A 21,045-nucleotide genomic window follows, 5' to 3' on the forward strand; every position below is an offset into this window, starting at 1 on the left:
TGCTGACCACATCTCTGAATAATGTGGGCATTCTTTCTTGGATTAGTACAGGTCAGTAAAAAGGGCACTCTTTTGCAACGTCCTTGACTAATTGGATGATTCCACTTACCTAACCACAATATATAATACCTAATTCTTTCATTATCAATTAAATCAGGTCGTCAGGGTTGCTGCAAGATGCTAACAGACAGTCAAGAAGCTCAGAATTACTACATTTTCTTTCAAATCCATGCAATCTCACATAGAGATATTTTTGCCGCAGTAGCTACATTTTTTCCAAATTCACAGAGAGGAAGGTAGAGGGGGAGGAGGAAAACAGTTTTTTAATTGACAGGGTTGCATGTTATTGTCTTGTTTGCAACCATTCAGCTTCCTCTTCTACATTTATCCAATCTGTTTTCAGCTTTATTTTTTATATTTCTGTTACTGTTTATTGACAGGTTTATTGACGTGAGGTCAATGGGTTATTTCCCTTTCCCACTGCAACTTTTGTTTGTATGTAAATAGATTCTTTTGGTCACTCTGAATGGTATGGCAAGTCCAAGCATTTAGATGTGGATTTTTGCTTGCAAAACACAGTGTAGATCAGGGTATCATCCACCATATGATTGTGTCTTTTCCCTGAGGCAGAGACTCTGAAAGCATTTTTATGGAGTGCTTATTGATGACTTGAAAAATTCATTATTTTGCAAATTAATTATTACATGTTTTTCTACTGTAGTTTGTAGACAACAGCGTAGGTGCAACTTTGATCTGACCAGGAGAAAACAAGTTTCATCCTGAAGTGTTGATTAGGGGGAAATGGAGAGATGTGGTTGGTATTTGACCTGGAATGGTATTTCTCTCCTCACAACTATTTATTAACTCGTGCTGCCCCCAAGAGAAACAAATACTGTCAAGGTTTGGGAAAATGCCTGGAGGATTACATACTGAGAGACTGACTGTGGGCAAATATGTGCTCAGTTTTATCAGTGCAGCTGATGAGGCACCTTGGCAAATCAATATAGCTCAGCCATGCTCCCAGATTTCCTGGTGGTGTTGCAAAGTGAAAAAATGTGATGCATTAGCTTTTGTGTTATTCATGTTAAACATGATAACACTTGCTACACAGCAAATGAGTTGGTGAATGTTCACAGGTGGGCCCATGTTTTGGGAGGTTTTCCTACTGTTAGTTCGGTTTTGTGTTTTAGCCAGAGGACAGCTGCAATTTCACTGAAAGCATGCTCAGGGGCAGCACTGATTGATGGTTTGTCTTTCTCCACTTCTGCAATCTCTATGGAGTTATCATAAGATTTGATGAGCTGCCTCCCAGTTGGAATCTCTTCCTTACTTCTCTCTCCCAACACAGAGCTTTTGAGGCTCACAAAACCTTCAGTTCTCAAGGGACTTGAGAACATGACCCAGAAATGTCTCAGTATGGACCAAGACCTCTTTGTGTTTCAGCTCAGCAGCTTGCTGTGGTCCATACCAATTTCAGTGTGGTGACAGTCAATCGTGATTTCATTGGATTAAAAATGAAGGTTCTTAAGTATATACTTTGCTTAAAATCTTTCAAATGTATGGAATTATGTACAGTATTATATGTATAAGTTACCTGTTTCTTCTTTTCTATTTGAGGTCCAGATAAGACTGACACATATGCTCAGCCACCATGGTATGTTTTTATGTAGTACTTTCTCAGAATATTTAATTGCAGTGCATTAATTTTGACATTTACTGGATGAGGTTTCCTCACAAAGTGATAAATATTTTTGGATCAGTCTGTATTTGGAAGTTAGGAAATGTTTACTTGGAATGAGATTCTTTTTTACTGCCAAATTCAGCTGTCCTGGTAGACTCCTATGAAATAGTTGGTGGAACTGGTGGCAACATTATGAAGTACAGAGTTCTGGTCTGGTCCAGGAAAGCAAAAATTCTGAGAAACTCCACCTAATAAATCCATAGCTGACATTGCCATGTCCATCCAATTTATTTTTTTTTAATTTGCCAAACCCCCCTCTCCCTTCTCTAGGCTTTGGTCAAGTTTCCTATCAGTCCTCTTTTAAAATCACTTGAATCATAAGACACCATAATTAGAAATAGTAAATTTGCTGCACAATGTACATTTTCATTTCCCTTGAGGGAACTATTTTATGTGATATTTGAGCCATAATTATACCTGACCTCAATTTATGAAAGCATGAAGTAGTGTTACATCATGGTCATTCAGGGTCTTGTGTAATTAGACTATCTAAAGCAGTGTGTGAAAGTTTAGTATCTGACTCACAAAACCTGTTAGAACTTGAGCAGTGGATCTGTATCCAGAAATTCCTCAGCTGACACAGTGTCTGAGCCCTGATTGCATTTTATGAAGCTTTTCACTCCGCTTCTTTTATCCATGCTCATCTGTGTGAAAGAATGTAAAGGCTATTCATTTCACCTTCTCGCTAAGGGCTTGCACATTTATATCAGTGCTGATAATAATTAGTCTTTACGCAGTGTCATATATCTGTAAACTTCTCATTTTTCTTTAGCATGCCATCAAAACCAACCACACTTGCTGTTAAAACTGTTGAAAATTCAGAATTCAAACAGTCAACTAGCAATGGGATTGCTAAAGAGCTGAAATGCAGCAGCACAGAACTCATGGTTGAAACCAAAGACAGGGTGTCAGCAAAGAAAGAGTCCTTTTACTTCACCAGAGAAGGCAAAGAAAGTAAGCAGGGACAGTACCAAGAAGCCAATGCAGTGTCTCCTCAAGAACATAAAGAAGGAAAAAAGGGACCTCCAGTCTTGCAGAAAACTTCAAGCACCATCACTCTTCAAGCTGTCAAGCTGCAACCAGAACCAAAGGCAGAACCCCAGGCCACTTCCATGAGACAGGGGGAAGACAGGAAAAGGGCTGTGCAGCTCCTGATGTCAGCTCAACAAACTCCACCTCTGACAAGGCAAGCCAGTCCAAGGAGTAGAGAAGCAGAAAACAGATCTGGAGCCCAGAAGGCCATAACGGAGGAGAAGAGGGAGCCCCTGGGAATTCTCCCTCGGTTTGAGAGCCATCCACAGAGCCTGGAAGCATCAGAAGGCCAGGAGGTTAAATTCAAGAGCAAAGGTAAAGGGATGAAAGTTATCAGAGGCCCTGGGTTTAGTCAGGTTCCCCTTCTGTGTGTGGAAATGGGGAAGCAATTCCTCTTTCTCAGCAAGTTCTCCTCCTAAAGCCTGTTGGAAATAGATGCAGAATCCAATGCTATTTCCACAATACTTGTCTTAATGAAATTTTCAAACCATCCCATACTGCAGTGTCCATCTCCTCTCTCAGCTGGGGTTTCCCCAGATATAACCATTGCTGCTCTTTCTAGGAGGTAGTTTTAGGCCCTCCTATATGAAGGTGCAAGAGACTAAATGGATGGTACACTTTCCAGAACTGTAATTAGTTAGATTGCCCTTGAGCCAAAAAATTTATCAGATAAGGAAATACAATTAGTCACTGCATTTCCCTTGTGGCATCTAATTTTACATCTCATATTTGGTCAACCTGACCTGAGTGCTTCCAAACAGCTGAAATCATAAAGTCAGAATTAAAAGGGAGATTTAGAGTTTGCTCCACAAAATTTGACCAGGTTTTAACCCTCTCAGAAGAGTAACAAGAGCTGCGTTTTGCTGAATACGGGGAGTAGATTTGGAACACTTATCTTTTTTTTTTTCTATTCCAATTTTAGTAGAAAATAATTTGGAAGCATTTTTCTGCTATTTTTTTTTCTAAATTGTATTTGCACTTAAAGTGTTCCCACAAATGAGAGAGAAATTGGATTTTATGTCTCTGGAGGCAAAAAAAAAAAAAAAAATCACACACACAACCATGGTAATTTATTTCATTTCCTGATAGTTCTTGCCCCATGAGTACGGAAGATAATTTATATCAGAAGCTCAGAGAGTAAGGAGGGGCAAAAAAATTCCAAAGATCATGGCACCTTTTGAATAGGTTATTTTTCAGGTACATTAGTACTAAAAACGTGAATTGTTTTCTGTCAGAGCATCTCAAACATTTTGCAAGCTTTAACTAATCCATGATCCTGTTAGGCAGGAAATGTAGTCCCTATTGTAGAGAAAGATTACTCAGTTTTTATTGAAGCCAGTGAATGCCTTTTCATTTGGCACTGAACCCAAAGCACAAACTCATAATTATCTGCAAGGGCAAGGTGTCTGCAGGGAGTTACAGTGGAACATCCCTAATGGACTCTAATGAGTAATCCAAGAAACTCTCCTGTGAATCCTCTCTGCAAACAGTGATCAGGGTTGCTTTCACAGGCCCTCCTGCCTGTTGGTACAGCACCACCTAAAGCAGGGACATCAAACTGTCTTCTTTTACAATAGTTCTGTGTATTGTCCATTAAGGTTTCTGTAATTATGTATGTGCGAGTTGTACCTAATTTACAGTAAAGTAAATAATGGAATTACACTTAGGAGAATACCTGTTCATGAAAATCCAAATGCCTGATTGTCTAGTTTCAGGGAAACCAAAACCAGACTTGCAGTGGTTCAAAGAAGGTCGACCTATTAAAGCTGGAGAAGATATTCAAATATATGAAGAAGATGGGATTCATTGCCTATGGTTAAAGAAAGCCTGTTTGAGGGACAGTGGATCTTACAGCTGTACAGCTGTCAACGCCAAAGGCCAGACTTCCACCAGCTGGTTGTTTACTGTCAGGAGTGAGTAGCTCTCGTGAGCCCATCTGCACTTTGAAAACTGTGGCTGGGCTTTTTTAAACTGTCAGAGGGTGGTGACCACATGATTTTTATTTGACTTCTCAATGCAGGTTAATTCAGATTCCTACCCCTGTGAGTAATGTGGTGTGGGACAGCTGGCAAGACAGTTTTTGCATCAGTTTCCCTTCTGACTTATCATTTTTTGTTGTTTGTACAGCTAAAACCATCTTAATGATTGTTTTGTATCAAGGGAGGCCTATTCTTTACTTGGGTTTTCTATTGATGCTTGTATTTAATTCAAGTTGTCAAAGATTTTGTTGTTCTGCATTTAATTCTTTTGAAGTTGCTAAGCACTTCTATAGAACACTGAAAATCTGAAATATTTTTAAAGCACATAACAATCCGGTGCAGTAAAGCTAATAAGAAGAAAAGGGAAGGAATGAGAATTGCATTTTGCTAAATTCAAGCACACGTCCCAGTGACAAATTATTTTCAGCTTGAAGGCACTGTCTTACTAGTCTTACTAGGTTGAAAAATTTGTTGGCCTCTAGCAATTCTTATCCTCAATTCTAATGTTTACACCTGGTTTTAGGTTTTGTCCTGTATCCATGATCATGTTTATGCAGCATTTTGCTGTACCTGAAGTTAAACTAGAATACCCAAGATATTCTCTTTCTGTCTCATGAGAGACTTATAAACTGCATCCTTAAGTCTCCCTGTTTCTCACTGCCAGCCAGGGGAGATTTGGGAGGGGGACTGGGAGAAGACAGACAAGAGCAGAGAAGAATTATCTTTCCTGTTCCTTGTGCTGAGCTCTCTGGTAATATGCTGCATACACTTACAGTGATTGGCTGCAAATGGTGGATTCTGGCACAGAAAACCACCACCTAAGACAGAGCTTGAGGGCTGACGATGCCTGCCTTGTGGATAATAGAAAACCCCCTTTTCTTATACCAGGCCACTGCTCAAAATCATTAAAACATATCACCATGGTTAGCCCAGCCATGTCACCTAAGCACACATAGAAAAAGTCGCTAAGTGCTAAAGCTGATTAAAGGACCTGTTTTCATTTTGGTTTTAAAGGGCCTAAAGTTGAAGAGGTCGCTCCATGCTTTTCCAGTGTCTTGAAAGGCTGCACTGTGAGTGAAGGACAAGACTTCGTGCTGCAGTGCTGCGTGGGAGGGGTCCCTGTGCCTCACATCACGTGGCTTCTCAATGGTAAGGAATCCCCTGCCCTGCAACACCTGACACCCGTAGACTCTGAATACTGCACAAAGCGCTCTAAATCACCCCAATACAACCCCCCGGGGCACCTGAAGAAAATTTACTTACGCTCACATCCCGTGCGCCAAGAGTGCTTGGAGAAGGTTCTGCCTTGCCGCAGTTCCGCGCTGTGCCCAGCAGGGAGCGCTGGGGACCAGGGCCAGGCCGTGCCCAGGTGGGTTTTACCTGGGCTGTGTCACACTGTCCCTCACCGGCCGTGACACGCCTGTGCTGTGCTGGTGACCAGGCTGTGCCCAGGTGGGTTTTACCTGGGCTGTGTCACACTGTCCCTCACTAGCTGTGACATGCCTGTGCTGTGCTGGTGACCAGGCTGTGCCCAGGTGAGTGTCCTGGGCTGTGTCACACTGTCCCTCACTAGCTGTGACACGCCTGTGCTGTGCTGGTGACCAGGCTGTGCCCAGGTGAGTTACCTGGGCTGTGTCAAACAGCCCCTCACCATGTGTGACAAATCTGTGGTGCTGCTGCCCTGTGCTGAATCCTGTGCTGCCCCCACCCTTTTGGCACGAGCTTCTGCTCTGAGCATAACAGGTTGGCATTGTGATCCTGCAGGGATAATAAGTTCTAAACAAAATAAATGCAGTCTATCCCTCTTTACAGTAGGAAGGAAACCAATGCCTGATTCCAGCCTTCCATCAGCTGGGCAGGTTATAATTGGTATTAGCAGCTACCTTCCCAAGGTCTTGAAGCCATGGCTCTTCTGGTTACTTCTCTGCTAGAAATATGTTCCTTGAGATTCTAATGTTTGCCTAAAGCTGACTAAAAAAATAAATTGAAAAGCAAAATATGTTTTACTTTTATCAGACTGCATAATCTCCCACCCTGCCCTCATTACACAACTGAACAGTCAAGTTCCCTTAACTTTCTCTGAATACCAGAGCTAGGCCCAAACATCAGCGTTTTGGTTAGATTTCAAATGATTTCAGAAATCCAGGCACTACATGCTTTGGCTAAGGGCTCTTTCCATTTAAAGCCATGTCTATTAAACACTCGACAAATTTATGCAGCTTAACCCTTGATTACCTCTTTTACTCCTGAAGTGCAATTGATTTTTTTGCAGACTCTCTCAGGCTGTCTATCTGTGTGTGTGTGATTATTAACAAAGAATAGCATTCTTTGCCATAAAGATGTTTCTTCCAGGATTATTTTAAAATTAATTATTTGCACATGATCTCTGTTTTTCTTTAGTCATTCAAAGCGGGATAACTGAAAAAGGTGGCAGGGCAAATGAACCATGACCTTGAGATTGGTATGTTCCCACAGCGTGGTCTGTTCACCTTCCTAATAACCCCATGTCTAGAATAGAAAGGCCAATGCTTTATTTACAACATAAAACATGTGAGTAAAGGTTCTGACACTCTCCCATTGGACAAAATTTGTTTCTCTGTCTGAAGGCTACTCTGAAGTTCCTCCTTTGCAGATGTGAGTAGAATCATTGCTGGGCTCTGCAAGAATTGTCTTGCAGCTCAGGATCAGTCATTTTATCTTTATAAAAGAGTATCCTTGGTCATAAAGTATTCCCTTAGTCATTGAATGATCTACTTATACTCAGTTATTTTCACACAGAGAGCATCTTCCTGTCTCAGGTGATTGACTTTGAGTTGATTTTCAAATGACTTACAGTTTATCAGGCACAAAAACAGCCTCCATTTATGTAACCATGTTCTGCTGTGCTAACTAGAAGACTGTTGTCTCCTGAAAAATACAGCTTAGAGATAAATAAGCAACATGTTTCTGTGATGCACTGTGCCCCCCTGCCTTTTTTCAGGATGTTTGTTCTACGCTGACCTTTCTTCTCACTGATCTCATATAAGTCTGCCCCTGTTCAGGTATGACCATGTTTATATTGCATCCAAGCTTCTGACTGCAGGTGGATCAATATTATGAGGAGGAAAATACAGGTGGATTTTTGCTGTAGTTAGTTGGATTTCAAACCATCAGGGTTCTGTAAAAAGTCAGTGTATTAACTCTGCTCTTAAATCAAAAGGCAGTCATGAGTCTCAGTAACAGAAACTATCATAATAATGAAAATCAGGGACATCATATATTATTCTAAAGACACAAGCACAGAACTTTCATTCCAGACTCCTAAAACATATCACTATAGTTTAATGCTTTTCTGTCTTGCAACTGATTATGAGAAATAACTGTTTATATACTATTTTGATACAAACTTGAATGGATTATAAACAGTTGTTTAATGTTGATAATTCCATGTACGCTCCTAGGATCACTATTTTACTTAAGGATCAAATTGGCTATTTTGATATCCATTTGAATGCAAACATTTCCTTTCTGTCTAGCAGCTAGCTGTATACTACAAATTTCTCATATTTATATCCATGATCAAATAAAGGAGAAAGTTGTATGTCTGGTCCTGAAATATTACTCCAAGCAGACATAACAGTGGCTTTTTGGTGGAGTCTTTCATCAACTGACCATATGAAGAAAACAGTATATTCACAGTATATAATTTGAGGCAGGCAGACAAATTTTGTTTTTAAAAAAGATGTGTTAGCATCTGTGGTCCATATTTGGAATATAAAGCTTTTTATATTCACAACTGATTGGCTGCGACAGAGGAAAAAGCAGCCTGCTGAGAGCAACCACACTGCTGTTCAAAACACAGCACTTTTGCAGAACTCCATAGGAATAAAAATCTTACGGGACAGGATGGTAAAGTTCACTAGAAAATATCAAATGCAAATTATCTCCCAAGCATGACAGCGATCACAGGCCAGAATTAATTTTTAAGCAGAATCGTGAGGAAAGGATGTATATCTCGGTGAAATGAGTGTAAAGGCCAAGTTATCACATCAGAAGAAACACGAACAGAAGGCTGCTTTGAGAAACAAATAGGAGGAAAAAAAAGAAGGGGAAGTAAGAAAGCAGAACAGTCTTCCTTCCAGGCTGGCCATCCCTTGATACTGAACAGCCTTCATGGTGTCCAGTCTGCCTTCCTGCAATCTCCAAGGAATCCAAACCACCAGAGAACTAAAAGCCTTGCAATAACTTCTTGTACAAGTAGAAGTACTACTTTAGATACCAATAATTTTTACCAGCTGTGACTACACACGAGTTCAAACATTTTCCAAGCATTATGCAGAGTGACCTCTCTTTAAGGTCAACCGAGACAAAAAGTATATGGTGTGTGCTCTGCATTGTCTGTAATTACATCTCAGAATCTGTGGGGATGAGTACTTTTTCCATATTCATAGACTGCACAAATAAGTGTACCTGACTGAACTATGAATTTTATTAGAGCTCTTCTCTGCAACTCTACCATTAAAGCTTTTCTATAACTTTTTCAAGATGGTTCTTTTGCCCTATTGCTCTCACTCTACCTTTATTTTAAGTTTCTTTCTGAATTTTTGCTGATTTACTGGCAAATACTCTGAAAGTAAACTTCTTATGTTTTAGTTCTGGCCTCACCAAAGCCTTATAAATAACTTTTTGCATGTGCTCTCTTGACAATACTTCAGTGTGTCACTCCAACTTACTTCATCTTCTTTAAGTACTTTACAGGTAACTTCTTTTTCAATTGCAGAAATAAGGAGTGTATTACTATTTTAAGTATCTTTCTATTCATATTGCTTTCTGAGTTGTTTTTTTTCTCACAGACTTGAATTGAACCTCTTTCTTCTGAATTTAAGAACAGTATGATCGTGACTTTAGCATAACAATTCTCTGAGTAGTGTTTGGTTTTAGGATAGCTTTGTGATTTGTCCAGAAAACTTTTAATAAATGGGCCAGGGGAAAATTTCCTTTCTTCAGGCATAACATGCCAGTAGAAAGGTATTTTTTGTTATTGTTCCTGCTGCCAAGCTGTCGTGGAGATTTGACTGTTTTGCCTCTGGAGAAGGGAACATTTCACTACTGGGAGTATTGTTTTTATTACATCAAAATATAAGTACTATGGATGTAACTTAGAATCTTGCTGCAGGTTATTCCTAAGGGCTTATACGCTTGTGTTTCTTTTCCGGGGCCTAATGAAAAGGCTGATCTGTAAGTGAATTCACTATTTGGTGAATACTGCTGAAAAATAGCCACAGTGTTGTTGGGAGCTGGAGTGAAAAAGAGCCCTGACAAGATCTGAGGACATGGTGAAGGAGTCTACATTTTATTTTTCCACACAGAACACTTACCCTATTCATTTGCTTACTTACAACAGAAATAAAAAGGCATTTTTCTGGTTTTGATGGTGCAGCTTTTATCTCAAATGCATTTCTGATGTGGCATCATTGTATCATTTGGCCCCACTAATAGTTTGAATGTCAGAATCCCAGACAGGATAGATATTCCATAGTTGGACCAGGAAGGCAGTCCAATGCCCAGTGTCCTCTTACAGAAAACTTTGTGTGTTTGGGCTTTAGCTCTACATCTACATATTTGAGCACAGTGCTATTTCCACATGCAAAAACTATGTGGTTCAACATAATAGTTACAACAGTCTGTGTGTAAACTGAGTGAAAAGGAGCTCAAGGGAACCAGTAATAGGAATATGTGACCTGTGACAAAGGTGGAGAGAGTTTATTCTAAAATTGGAGTTTTCTGGGTAGTTGATTGAATATTCACACCAATTATTAATGCAATAGAAAATTTGCTAACTTAACAAACAGATGGCTTATAAATAAAGGAACAAAAAACCCCAACTTTTTATGCAGATAGATAGTGCACAGACAATGCCTGCCTTCTGAGTTTGCCAGTGTTGAAAATCAGAGATGAGAGAAAAATCTGTTGCATCACTTAATTTATCCTCATAGTACAGAACTGCTTCTTAGAAACCCCAGAGCTTTGTCCTGTTTTGAAATTATTTTGGCAATGAAATCAATATTGATCTTTCCTTTTGACCATCAACTCCCAAATGACAGATGTCTTTGATTCAGTCCTGCACAATTTCTGTTTCATCCTCTTCTCTTAGATGACTTTAATTTCTTTTTCCATCATGATGTTTATGCACAGGTATCAGGCCCTCTTAAGCATTGCATACACTGGGAAAGCAACCAAAGATGAGTCAGTAGTGGAAACTATTTAATATTGGGGAAACAGATTGCAGAAGCATTTCAGAAAGCAAGGCTAAGATTGATGACAGTTCCTGAGACAATAGCAAGGCAACTTTAAACCACCTACACTAATATTTAAACACATTCCAAAGCAATTTAAGGAACCAGTTTCTTAAAATGAACTTCTTTAATAGTCGCATCACCACAGATCAGACCACACCTGTCTGTTACTGGACTAACACTGTAGTGCAGATTGACTTCTGTAAATCAGCCACGGATCTTGCTGTCTCTCTTGGAATGTCTTCCACTACAGAGGACCTTGTGGAGGACTTCAGGTGGTCCTCCATGCCCAACAGATCTTGCACATCTAGTTCTATCTGCATTTTACCTAGTTCCAGGCAAATTACATGATGGAAATAATGTCTGAAGCAAACACACAAGACAGTTCCTGTCTTATCCAGCTGAAAGAGAATCTATCCAAAATGTAAGGATAAACCTTTCCCCTCTTGCTGCTAGTCAAGGTAGCACTCAGTGAATCTAATGGTGAGCTTTGTCTGACAACCATAAAACACTTTGTGCTTGGGATGCTGCTGGCTGTAGTCACTAGAGTGCAGTGGCTGTGCACCAGAGAGAGGGATTTGGCTCTGTACTTTAGTGTACTGAGCTGGTGTTAGGCATCCAGATTTCACTGAAAACTAGATGTGCTTTTGAAACTTGTGGCTGTGTTAAGTCAATTCTCTTCCTTTCTGTCTGCAGATCAGCCAATTCAATATGCCCATTCCACTTTTGAAGATGGAGTTGCAAAATTGACTGTCCAAGATGCCCTACCAGAAGATGATGGCATTTATACCTGTCTGGCTGAAAACAACAAAGGACAGGCATCTTGCAGTGCTCAGGTCACAGTCAAAGGTGAATATCTCAACCTATTGTAATTACTAAAATCATATAAACTAATATTTTTTAACAAAAGTAATCTTGGACACTTAAAAGAGGTGGTTGTAAGTGGATTCCATATTTTTTCTAAGCTTCTGTCAGCTGGGTACTTTTTCTGCCCCTTGGAGGTATGTACAACTTAAGTGCTTAAGGACTGTGTAGTGTAAAATAATATTCATGTTTCAGAAAAAGGTATTAATGCTCTGACCTTACCAAGGGCTTAGTGCACAGAGAGCAGTGAGGCTGTTCTGGGAAAGGTGTACCAGTGCTGAATTGACATAGTTGATTTGTCTGCGAAAGCCATAATTCTGCACCAGGATCTGAACAAACACAGTCTAAAAGATCAGAGTTCACGATGAAGAAAAGAGATGACAGAATTCCATTGATAAATTCAACAGTGAGGTAGTATTCATCCATTATTATGGTCTTTATTCTTTCAATCTCCCCTGGCATCAGTTTATACAGGTGCTTTGTTTTATGGCCTGGAGATGATCATCTCCCTCTCTCTTCAATCCCCCTCCCTCAGACTCCTCCTCCCTCTGCAATCAAGTCTGTGTTTGGTATTTGTCACCTGTAAATGATATTTTTCCAAATTTATATAGTTGGTCACTATATATTGCTGTGAGGGCCAGCTGCCAAGGGAACTATTCCTTTTGTCTATGACTAAATAATACCTGCCCTAAATTTGTACATGCAGTTTGATGGGAAATGTACCCTGATCCCTGGGATCTCAAGATTTGTCTTTGTTTTGCAGTGTTCTGGGATGTTTGTCTATAGCACTTCAGTGCTATGCCTGCCCCTACTCTGTCTGTATGAATTCCCTAAAAAACCTAAAATGAAAACAAATTCCAGTAAACCTGTGAGTTAATTTCTTGATTACTAGACTGGAAAAGTAGTTCCCTGCCCTCCCACCCCTGAAAAAAAGTACAAAGTAGGAAAACACTGATTTAAAATAAGCCTGAAACTAATCTGTTCTCAAAGCTATCACCTATAATTTCTCTGAAGCATTTCATCTGCATTAGCTAAGGGCTGGTCAAGAGCCCCCCATCTCGAGGGAGCTGTCTTTGACATGGGACCTGCTGATCCTTCACTGGGACTCAGAAACCCAAAAGACAGCCCCTCTCTTACTCTTGCTAACCATTGCTGAGTTATTTTAGGGTTGACATACAATGCTAACGTGGGAGCAGCAGTGACCTAGACTTTCCCTGGGCTTGTGTACTCTGCTGGGCTATTTCAGGCCACGTAGTCACTGTTGCACTGTGTGGGATTCCTCCTGTTCTTTAGCTAGTCTGGGGCTAGAAAGCTGCATTGCCACCATTATGGGGAGTTAGTTCCTCTCTTCTGCGTCCCATTCTGTTTTCTGGGAGTCATGGAATAGCAGAGTGAGAGGAACAAGAGCAGAATTAAGAACATGCATGATAGGCTGTAAACCCACGTGTTCAACATTTTCACAGTTTTAGCTGTCCCCTCTGCTTCGTCCCTAAAATTCATTATGTCCCTGTTGCCATGAGGATTACAGTAACTCTCCCCAAGACTCAGATCAATGTGGATTTGTCTGCCAAAAATAGTACAAAATTTAAAATCGTGGTCTCCAAATCTCTTATCTGTTCATGTATTTTTTTTTTCCATCAGAACCTCTAGCAAAAGCTTATTGGCATTAGAGTTCTCTGAGTCTCTGAATGCTGTCACTAAGGCTTCTCTAAATGCTCAGCTGTTGCAAGCAGATTACAGCAAAAAATCGTTGTACATACAGAAAGGGAGAAAACCTCAAAAATCGTCTCCTGACCGGACACTGATTTTTGGAATAAAGTCTGTAAAACTGTTTCTGAATTGTAACCCATCTTTCTCCAGTTCATTTTTGTCTCCAAGATGATTTAAGGATTTCATGCAGTGCTCAGTTTGTTAATTCATTGTTAGAGAAATATTTCCCTTTTGTATGTGGCAAGTAATTTTTATTTAATATGAGAAGGAATGGATATTCTTGGTTTATCATCAGTATCCAACTAGTGTCAGAATCCAACTTTTCCTTAACTTGCTACTGTGGTCCTTGGACACATCTCTGAGTCCATCTGGGTCTACATTTCACTTCATATTGCCATTTTTGGCTTTGCTGTTGTACTGTAAGGATCTCATGAAGGAACATTGTGCTGCAATCACTGGGGAAACTTTACCTGGAGTGAATAGTCTGCCTTAACAATAAAACTCAATTTTATTTTTCTAAATTAAATTCAGCTCACAGATTACTCAGAAAACTCAGCAGTAAGGATAGTCAGTGGCAAACTGTTCAATCCCTGTCTGAATTATATTAGGGGATGGTGCTTAAACCTGCTGGTAGGTTACAGGTGTTATCTAGCCACATATTATGATTTCTGATCAACTTCTGCGTGTTCTTTGCCCTTTGGAATGTCTGTTGTTTTGTTTTTGTCAAAGGAAATTTTCTTTTGTGGGGTTAATGTAGAAAACATTTTAAAGGCCCTTTGCCCCATAAAGGGCTACTGCTCCAAGTCCTGTCAAATACAAAGGTGGGATTTTTTCCAGTACTTTGCAGTGGGCCCTGGATAATTAGCTAGGCTTATTGTGGCATAGCATTCCTTCTAAGTCATCACTCTCAGATTCATTTATGGTTGTCTTTTGCTTCCTTATTATTAAGAAGGATAAATTCTGTCCAGCACTGACAGCCTCAGTATTATTCCTTGGGTTTGTATGAAAAACACTGAAGGTACTTAGCTATTTGTAGGAGGCTTTTGGCACTGTGTTGAAAAGTCCCACACTTCATATGGATGGGGCATAAGAAATGCTGTGGTCTTAAAAAATTCAAACTAATCAGTCTTATGCTTATTTAAAGTGAGAAATTAGCATCAGATCACTTAAGTAAGATGACACTTCCTTAAGTAAGTGATCTAAAGGCCGAGTAAATTGGGGTAGATCCATTAGGTAGTCTGTGGAGAAACTAAGTTAATCAAGGTGAAGCTAATTTTGGCCTTGTAAAAGACTAAGTAGACTAAATTGAATCCTGACATCCGTCTTCCCTGTGTCAGTGGTTTCTTGCAGCTGAAATACAGGGAGACATGAACTACAGAGATTGAGCAGTACTTCTTTGAAAACCTGCCTAACAAATGTCTTTAATGTGAGAATTTTTTCTAACAGAACCGTGAGTCGGGTGCACTGGGTAATGCCAGACTAATTGGTCTAATGCAGGAAAACCTCACAGGTGATAAACATGGTCCAGGTTACTCAAATGTTCAATTATAGACATTCCTGGTGCCATGTGCTACTCTGAGAATGTTAGATTTTTTTTTCCTTTACACCTTTGCATTGTTTTTTATACAAAGAAAAATCAATATTTGGGAGACTTTGGGGCTGATGCACAAATTTTCTTTAAAGTTTTTAAAAAACGTGCATGAGTGAGTTGTTTCTGTTATTGTATGTGCAAGCTATTGTATTTGAATTGGTGTTCACATCTCATATTACAATTTTCATGTTGTTCTATGTTATGAAAATAAGTATACAAGCCATTTTTTAAATTCACCAGGCATCCCATTTAAAAACAATCAAACAAACCACTTCCTTAAAAAGGGATGTGCAGGGTACATTCAGGTCACCTGAACTATATGGTGATTATATGCTGATGGAGATTGCAGATACTGAAGTTGAATATTAATATTAATCAGCTTTTTATCAGGGTGGTTGAACGTTTTAATGAGTTTTTTATGAATAGGAAACTGAGGTGAGGAGAATTGAATTGACTTTGGATATACCTGTGTAGTAAGTTGGTGTTCATGCTTTGCTGAGCCTGAGACAATCAGAGTATAAAGACAAGACAGCTCCTGGTAATAACTGGTCTAGTTGGAAGGTAAGGCCACTCGCAGACATACTGACTGTTCTTCAGGTCTGCCTCATGCCTGAGATAAGCCTTCTGACATGTGGCTCTCTCTGTCAGTTAACTAATCACTGACAAGGAATTACAGGTCAGATCCATCTGCAGAAAAAATGTGTCAAAGGGATATTTAACCACCTGACATTCACACCAATACCTGAGTGCACTACACAAGATTACAGACTGGAAGGAGATTGGGAGTTGGGGTAGGACATACGATGGGCTCTGTTGTGCCAAACCAAATCAATACTGCATGTAGGAAGCTTCTCTTCTTTTGCAAACAGCCTCTCCATGTAGGGGAGGTAGTTAATTGCCTTCCCCAGCTTTCTCTAGGGATGGTATCAAAGTGGAGTGCTTGCTACATGAGGGCTGACTCCTAGGAGAATGTCCTGTCTTGCAGTTCTGCTGTGGATGACAAACAAAATATCTGATCCACTGCACTCTCCTTGAGGTTTATCCAGCATCCTCCCACCAGGCAGCAGCATCACTGATTGTTTTCAAGACAGAGGACATGAAGTGTGGGTAGTGATGGCAGCAGGGCAGGCTGGCAGCCAGGGTATTTCTGTGGGCTCTAATACTCTGCAGCCACCCATTTTGCTGATGCTTGTCTTCTGCACACTGCTTTTATTTTTTTTAAATAGAGGCCTAATACTGCTGCTCTTGGTGAGCAAATGCTATTCAGCAGATACTGCTGTTCCTGCTTATTGGCTCTCGACCTCATTTCTCCTTCCCTGCCAGCAGTGCACTCTCCTGACTTCACATCTGTTCCCCTTTCTCCCCCACCACTTTCTGTTCATGCTTTTTTTTTTTTCAGTGCAGCTTCCCCAGCATGTGTCTATGTTGGGAAGCCTGTAGCCCTTACAATCGGATTACTGTAGTCATTCATTGATCACTGGACGAGCAGATTAGTCACCTGAAAGCCTGTCAGAGTCCCTGCTGGTAACCAGTTTATCAGAGCAGTGAAGGGAGATGCTTTCCGGAAAAGCAGTTTGTTTTGTTCCTGTCACTCTTCCATCTGGTGTGAATGGGACCGTAAAATATAACCAGGTAGAAGAAAAGCTTTCAGGTAGGAGTCTTTTCCTCTAGTCATGAGAGATTGTGTCTTTAGGTCATAGGTTGTTTTTCTTTCTCTCTCAGAATGACCTTTCTTAGACATTAAGCTTTTAAAGGAGGTTATCACTGAAATAAGCAGCCTCTCTTTGAAGACTTAATTGAGAGGCTACAGCTCTGTTTCTCTGAGATACACATTTCTGCCTAAGGTAAGCAAAGTATGATGTCTTACTTGCCTACAGTGATATTTGTGACAGCTTTTCACAGTCGTTGCTTATTTGAAAGCATTTTGCTGTATTTCAAGCATAACATAAATATAAAGGACTGTAGGTGACTTTACAAAATACACAAGTCTAGCCTTATTAAATGCCCAAAAGGCATTCCAGACCAGTAGACTTGTGGAACCACTTGGCTATGTAATAATTGGTTTCAGAGCACTAACTGAAGGGGAGAGGGGTTTTGTTACGATATTGAAAAGTCAGGAGTAAGCTGTCATGAGCATCAAAGAAACTGTTCCAGTGCTTTCAAGAGTGTCCCAAGGTTCTCAGTACATCACTTGGTATGGATCACCAGCAGCTGTAACCCTTGTAAGACTAAGCTTGGGTGGGTTTTTTTAATTGCCTTCTTGCAGCACCTCAGGACCAAACGTGAAACACAATGCCAGCTAGAGACCAAAACTGAAGGACAAAAGCAAAACATGTGTGGAAGCTTTTAATGATAGAGGATGTGCCATCAACATAAACAATGCACTCTAAAGACAGTTTCTTAATATAAATCACTTCCAGTAAAAGGGAAGCCAAATTTGGATGAAAATGAGGGATGAGTGCTTGCAGAATGAGGAAAATTCAAATGTCAGAAATTGCATTAACATTTCTTATAAATGAAAAACAAAGATGAGATGTTGACAGAAAGAAAATAATTTAATTTAAAAAGAAAGAAAAGAAAAAACCCTCACCCTTGCATCAATTGTGGTGTGATCAAATACCGCGAACATTAAGCTGTTATGTACCAGAATGGCAAAAAACAGATGGTTATTACAACAGACATGGGAATGGCCCTGCATTGGCCAAGGGGCAAACTGTCCCAGCTTAGATTGCCACATTCTGTAAGTGCTCTAAATTTCAGCTGAAAAGTGGAAGTCATCAAAATACGTGTAAAACCTGTTAACTGAATATACGCCTGAGAAATTTTGAAAGCGTGGGCATGGTGTTACCCCAAAGAATGTTTTCAAGATCAGTTGATGTGGATTAGCTAATGGGAACTCAAAGAGTCAGCCATCAAACTATCTCATAGAATAAGCTCAATTTTAAAAACACTCCAGAAGTTGCCTAAGGGAAGTGTCCATCATTCCTTTGCAGTAAAGGAATGGAACAGAGGGTAGGAACCTTGTATAGCTGTATACCACTGGAAGTGCTTCTCTGCAGCTTCATTTTAACGAAGGCTTGAGTTTCAGTCCACATAAACAGACCTTTTTTTTTTCTTTTTTTTTGGGGTAATGTCTAGGTTCAAGAGATTTTTAACGTAAGTTAATCAAGAAGAGACAACTGACCACAAACAATGCTGTAGTCAAACTACCTTATCTTTTTTGAACTTAAATGTCAAACAAGTCTTGCTTTAGAATTCCATTCTGAAACCAACTTTTACCCAGAAATACAACACTGCTGTACTTTTTCTTCTTTTTCCTCCTTCATATTAGTCTAATTTCAAAAGTTTTCTTGCTCTCAAGCTGTCTTATTTGTCTTATTTGAGGGATTCCTTAACATCATTCTTAGTACAGTATCCTTTTGATTACTCCCCCAAGAGAGGAGCAGAACTATTTTAATGTTACCACAGGGTAACTAATTCTGTTGCCAGTGTGGATTTGCCAGAGGCTGAAGGGGCTGTAACTCATTAGATCAGTGGCATCCTCAGGGACACTTGTGCTTTATGTGTTTGACTGTTCCTGTTGTGTTTCCATTGCATTTCAGTTCATTCACAGCCCAGGTTTTTTTTGTGATGGAAGCAGTACCTCTATACATCATGATGTGCTGCAATTCAATTAAAATCTACCCGGACAGCCACACAAAAAATTGAGACTGTGCATGTGAAGGTGAAATTCTGCCTCAGCAGAATGCACATTTTCACTGCAGAGATAATCTGGCTTGATCTAGCATATGGGAAGCACCTTTTCTGCAGTTCTCTGAGTCAGACTGGTATCTAATGCTGGGGAATTTGTAAGCAGTGAGCCAGCTGAGCTGCCTTATAAATGTATTTGGTAGGTGTACACGCTCTCAGGCCTTCCATGGAGTTGCTGTCTGTGACAGTGACAAAGGAGCAATTACTTGATATAAATAACTTGCAAACAGGGTTAGTCATTAATAAGGCAGACAGTTATGAAGGCAAAAGCAAACACCACTTTGGCTGCAGAAACTTCCAGTGAGGCTGTCAGGGAGGAATTCAGTCTGCTGACTGCAAAATGATCTGCTGTGAACCCAGCCGTCTACTTTGTATCTCTGACCCCTCACTCCAAATTGAGATATCTCCTGAGGAGGGAAAGCAGAGAGTGGGTTGCTAAGCTCTTCCCCCTGGGATCCAGTGATAGAATGTGTGGGAATGGTTTGAAGCTGTGCCAGAGGAGGTTCTGACTGGACGTTAGGAAGCATTTCTCTACCAAGAGGGTGGTCAAACATTGAAACAGACTTCTCAGGGAGGTGGTTGATGCCCCGAGCCTGTCAGTGTTTAAGGGGCGTTTGGACAATGCCCTTAACAGCAGGCTTTAACTTTTGGTCAGCTCTGAACTGGTCAGGTAGTTGAACCAGATGATCCTTGTAGGTCCCATCCAGCTGAAATGGTCTATTCCATTCTGTTTTGGCTGTTCTCTCAAATCATGATTCTTCCTTGGTGCAGTCAACCTCTTGACAGTGGGATTTCTGGGGTGACACCTCAGTTGCAGAACAAACTGACTAGACAAGACAGGTTAAAATGCTGATGACCTGGTGATACAGAGGAAAGACTTGGGAAAGAAGGAGCATACATGGGCTGCAGTGTAGGGCTGGAAGACTGGCCTGGAGTAAAATAAAGAGATTGCCAGATGAGATAAAGTGGAACTTGGTCTCCTCTATATATCCCTAACCATCCTGAACTAGCATAGCCTTAGGGCATTGTCAGTCTTAGATTAACAGTTTTTCTGTGTAATGCAAGGCACAACATACAGCTCTTCAGTGAAAGCATCTCCCACGGATATTTAAATCTTACCTTCCATTTACAAAAGACAGATTAGAACTGCAGAAATAAATGATGGGAGGTAGATGTGTAAAGAACACTGCTAGGTCATTAAACATCTAGTTCTCATGAATTCAGTTTGCAAAATGGCATACTAACCTGAGATCTTTAATAAAGCAGAAATGTTCCTACATGTCTCAAGAATATAAAACTCTCAATTGTTTTTATGCCATTATAAATCAAGTTTGGGCTTCCTGGGAAACTTGCAGAAAATGTTTTGACCATATCACTTCAGGCCTGAGGAAAAACACTTTACAGGAAGACAGATGAGTATCCTCATATCTATTTTCTGCCTTACAAAATCTTGATTTTTGAGTTGATATCATTGTTAACATGAGCTCTGGTAGCAGCTGGATTTGTTTACATTGAAAACATTTGAGGATGTGAAACTCTTTTCAAGACAAAGATGTGTGTGAACCTGGGTATTGCTTTGAGAGGTTTTAGTAGAATCTGCTGCTGCTCTCTCTGAGCCCACTCACGCAGAGCTTTTTGAGTTAAGCATTCTCCTCAGCTCAGTTGACTTATTACCCTGTGAGCCAAAATGATATTTAAACACCATAAATGGTAAATGTTGCTGAGGCAGTCCTTCCGCACGGCTCAGACCAGGCATTAGTTGGCAGCTCACCACATGATGCTGGCAAACAGATTCCTTGAGTATAATTAAACCTCTTGTAAGACTAAACACTGCAAGTTGTTTGCGGTGTTCTGAACACAAGGCAGCAAACTCTATTCTTTGTGTGTCCTCAACTTGTGACCATTTGTAACCCTGGTCCTGCGCCGCTGAGTTACTGCACATGTAGGTGCAGTGGGAGGTGTATATATATGTGTGTATATATATGTGTATATATGCAGCACTGTAGCTGACCCAGCTTGAGCCAGGGGCTGGAATAGCCACTCTCCAGATGTTCCTTCCAAACTCAGTTACTGTGTGATTCTGTGCAGGGCTGAGCATGCTGA

At 40.3% G+C, this 21,045-nt stretch overlaps 1 protein-coding gene across 3 annotated transcripts in view; it reads left to right on the forward strand.

Annotated features, from left to right (window-relative positions):
- Positions 1-21,045, forward strand: part of MYLK (myosin light chain kinase) — a 203,070-nt gene that overhangs the window by 90,090 nt on the left and 91,935 nt on the right. For 2 of the 3 annotated variants that reach the window (XM_051787545.1, XM_051787544.1), the window contains exons 7-11: positions 1,618-1,654; positions 2,514-3,088; positions 4,483-4,686; positions 5,767-5,901; positions 11,724-11,876. In XM_051787545.1, coding sequence (XP_051643505.1) covers positions 1,618-1,654; positions 2,514-3,088; positions 4,483-4,686; positions 5,767-5,901; positions 11,724-11,876 — 1,104 coding nt within the window. The remainder of the gene's footprint in view (positions 1-1,617; positions 1,655-2,513; positions 3,089-4,482; positions 4,687-5,766; positions 5,902-11,723; positions 11,877-21,045) is intronic. The other variant, XM_051787543.1, reaches the window with a different exon arrangement.

Source organism: Manacus candei, unplaced genomic scaffold (genome assembly GCF_025592945.1).
Source record: "Manacus candei isolate 608988 ecotype Guabito, Panama unplaced genomic scaffold, ASM2559294v1 h1tg000023l, whole genome shotgun sequence".
Taxonomy (NCBI): domain Eukaryota; kingdom Metazoa; phylum Chordata; class Aves; order Passeriformes; family Pipridae; genus Manacus; species Manacus candei.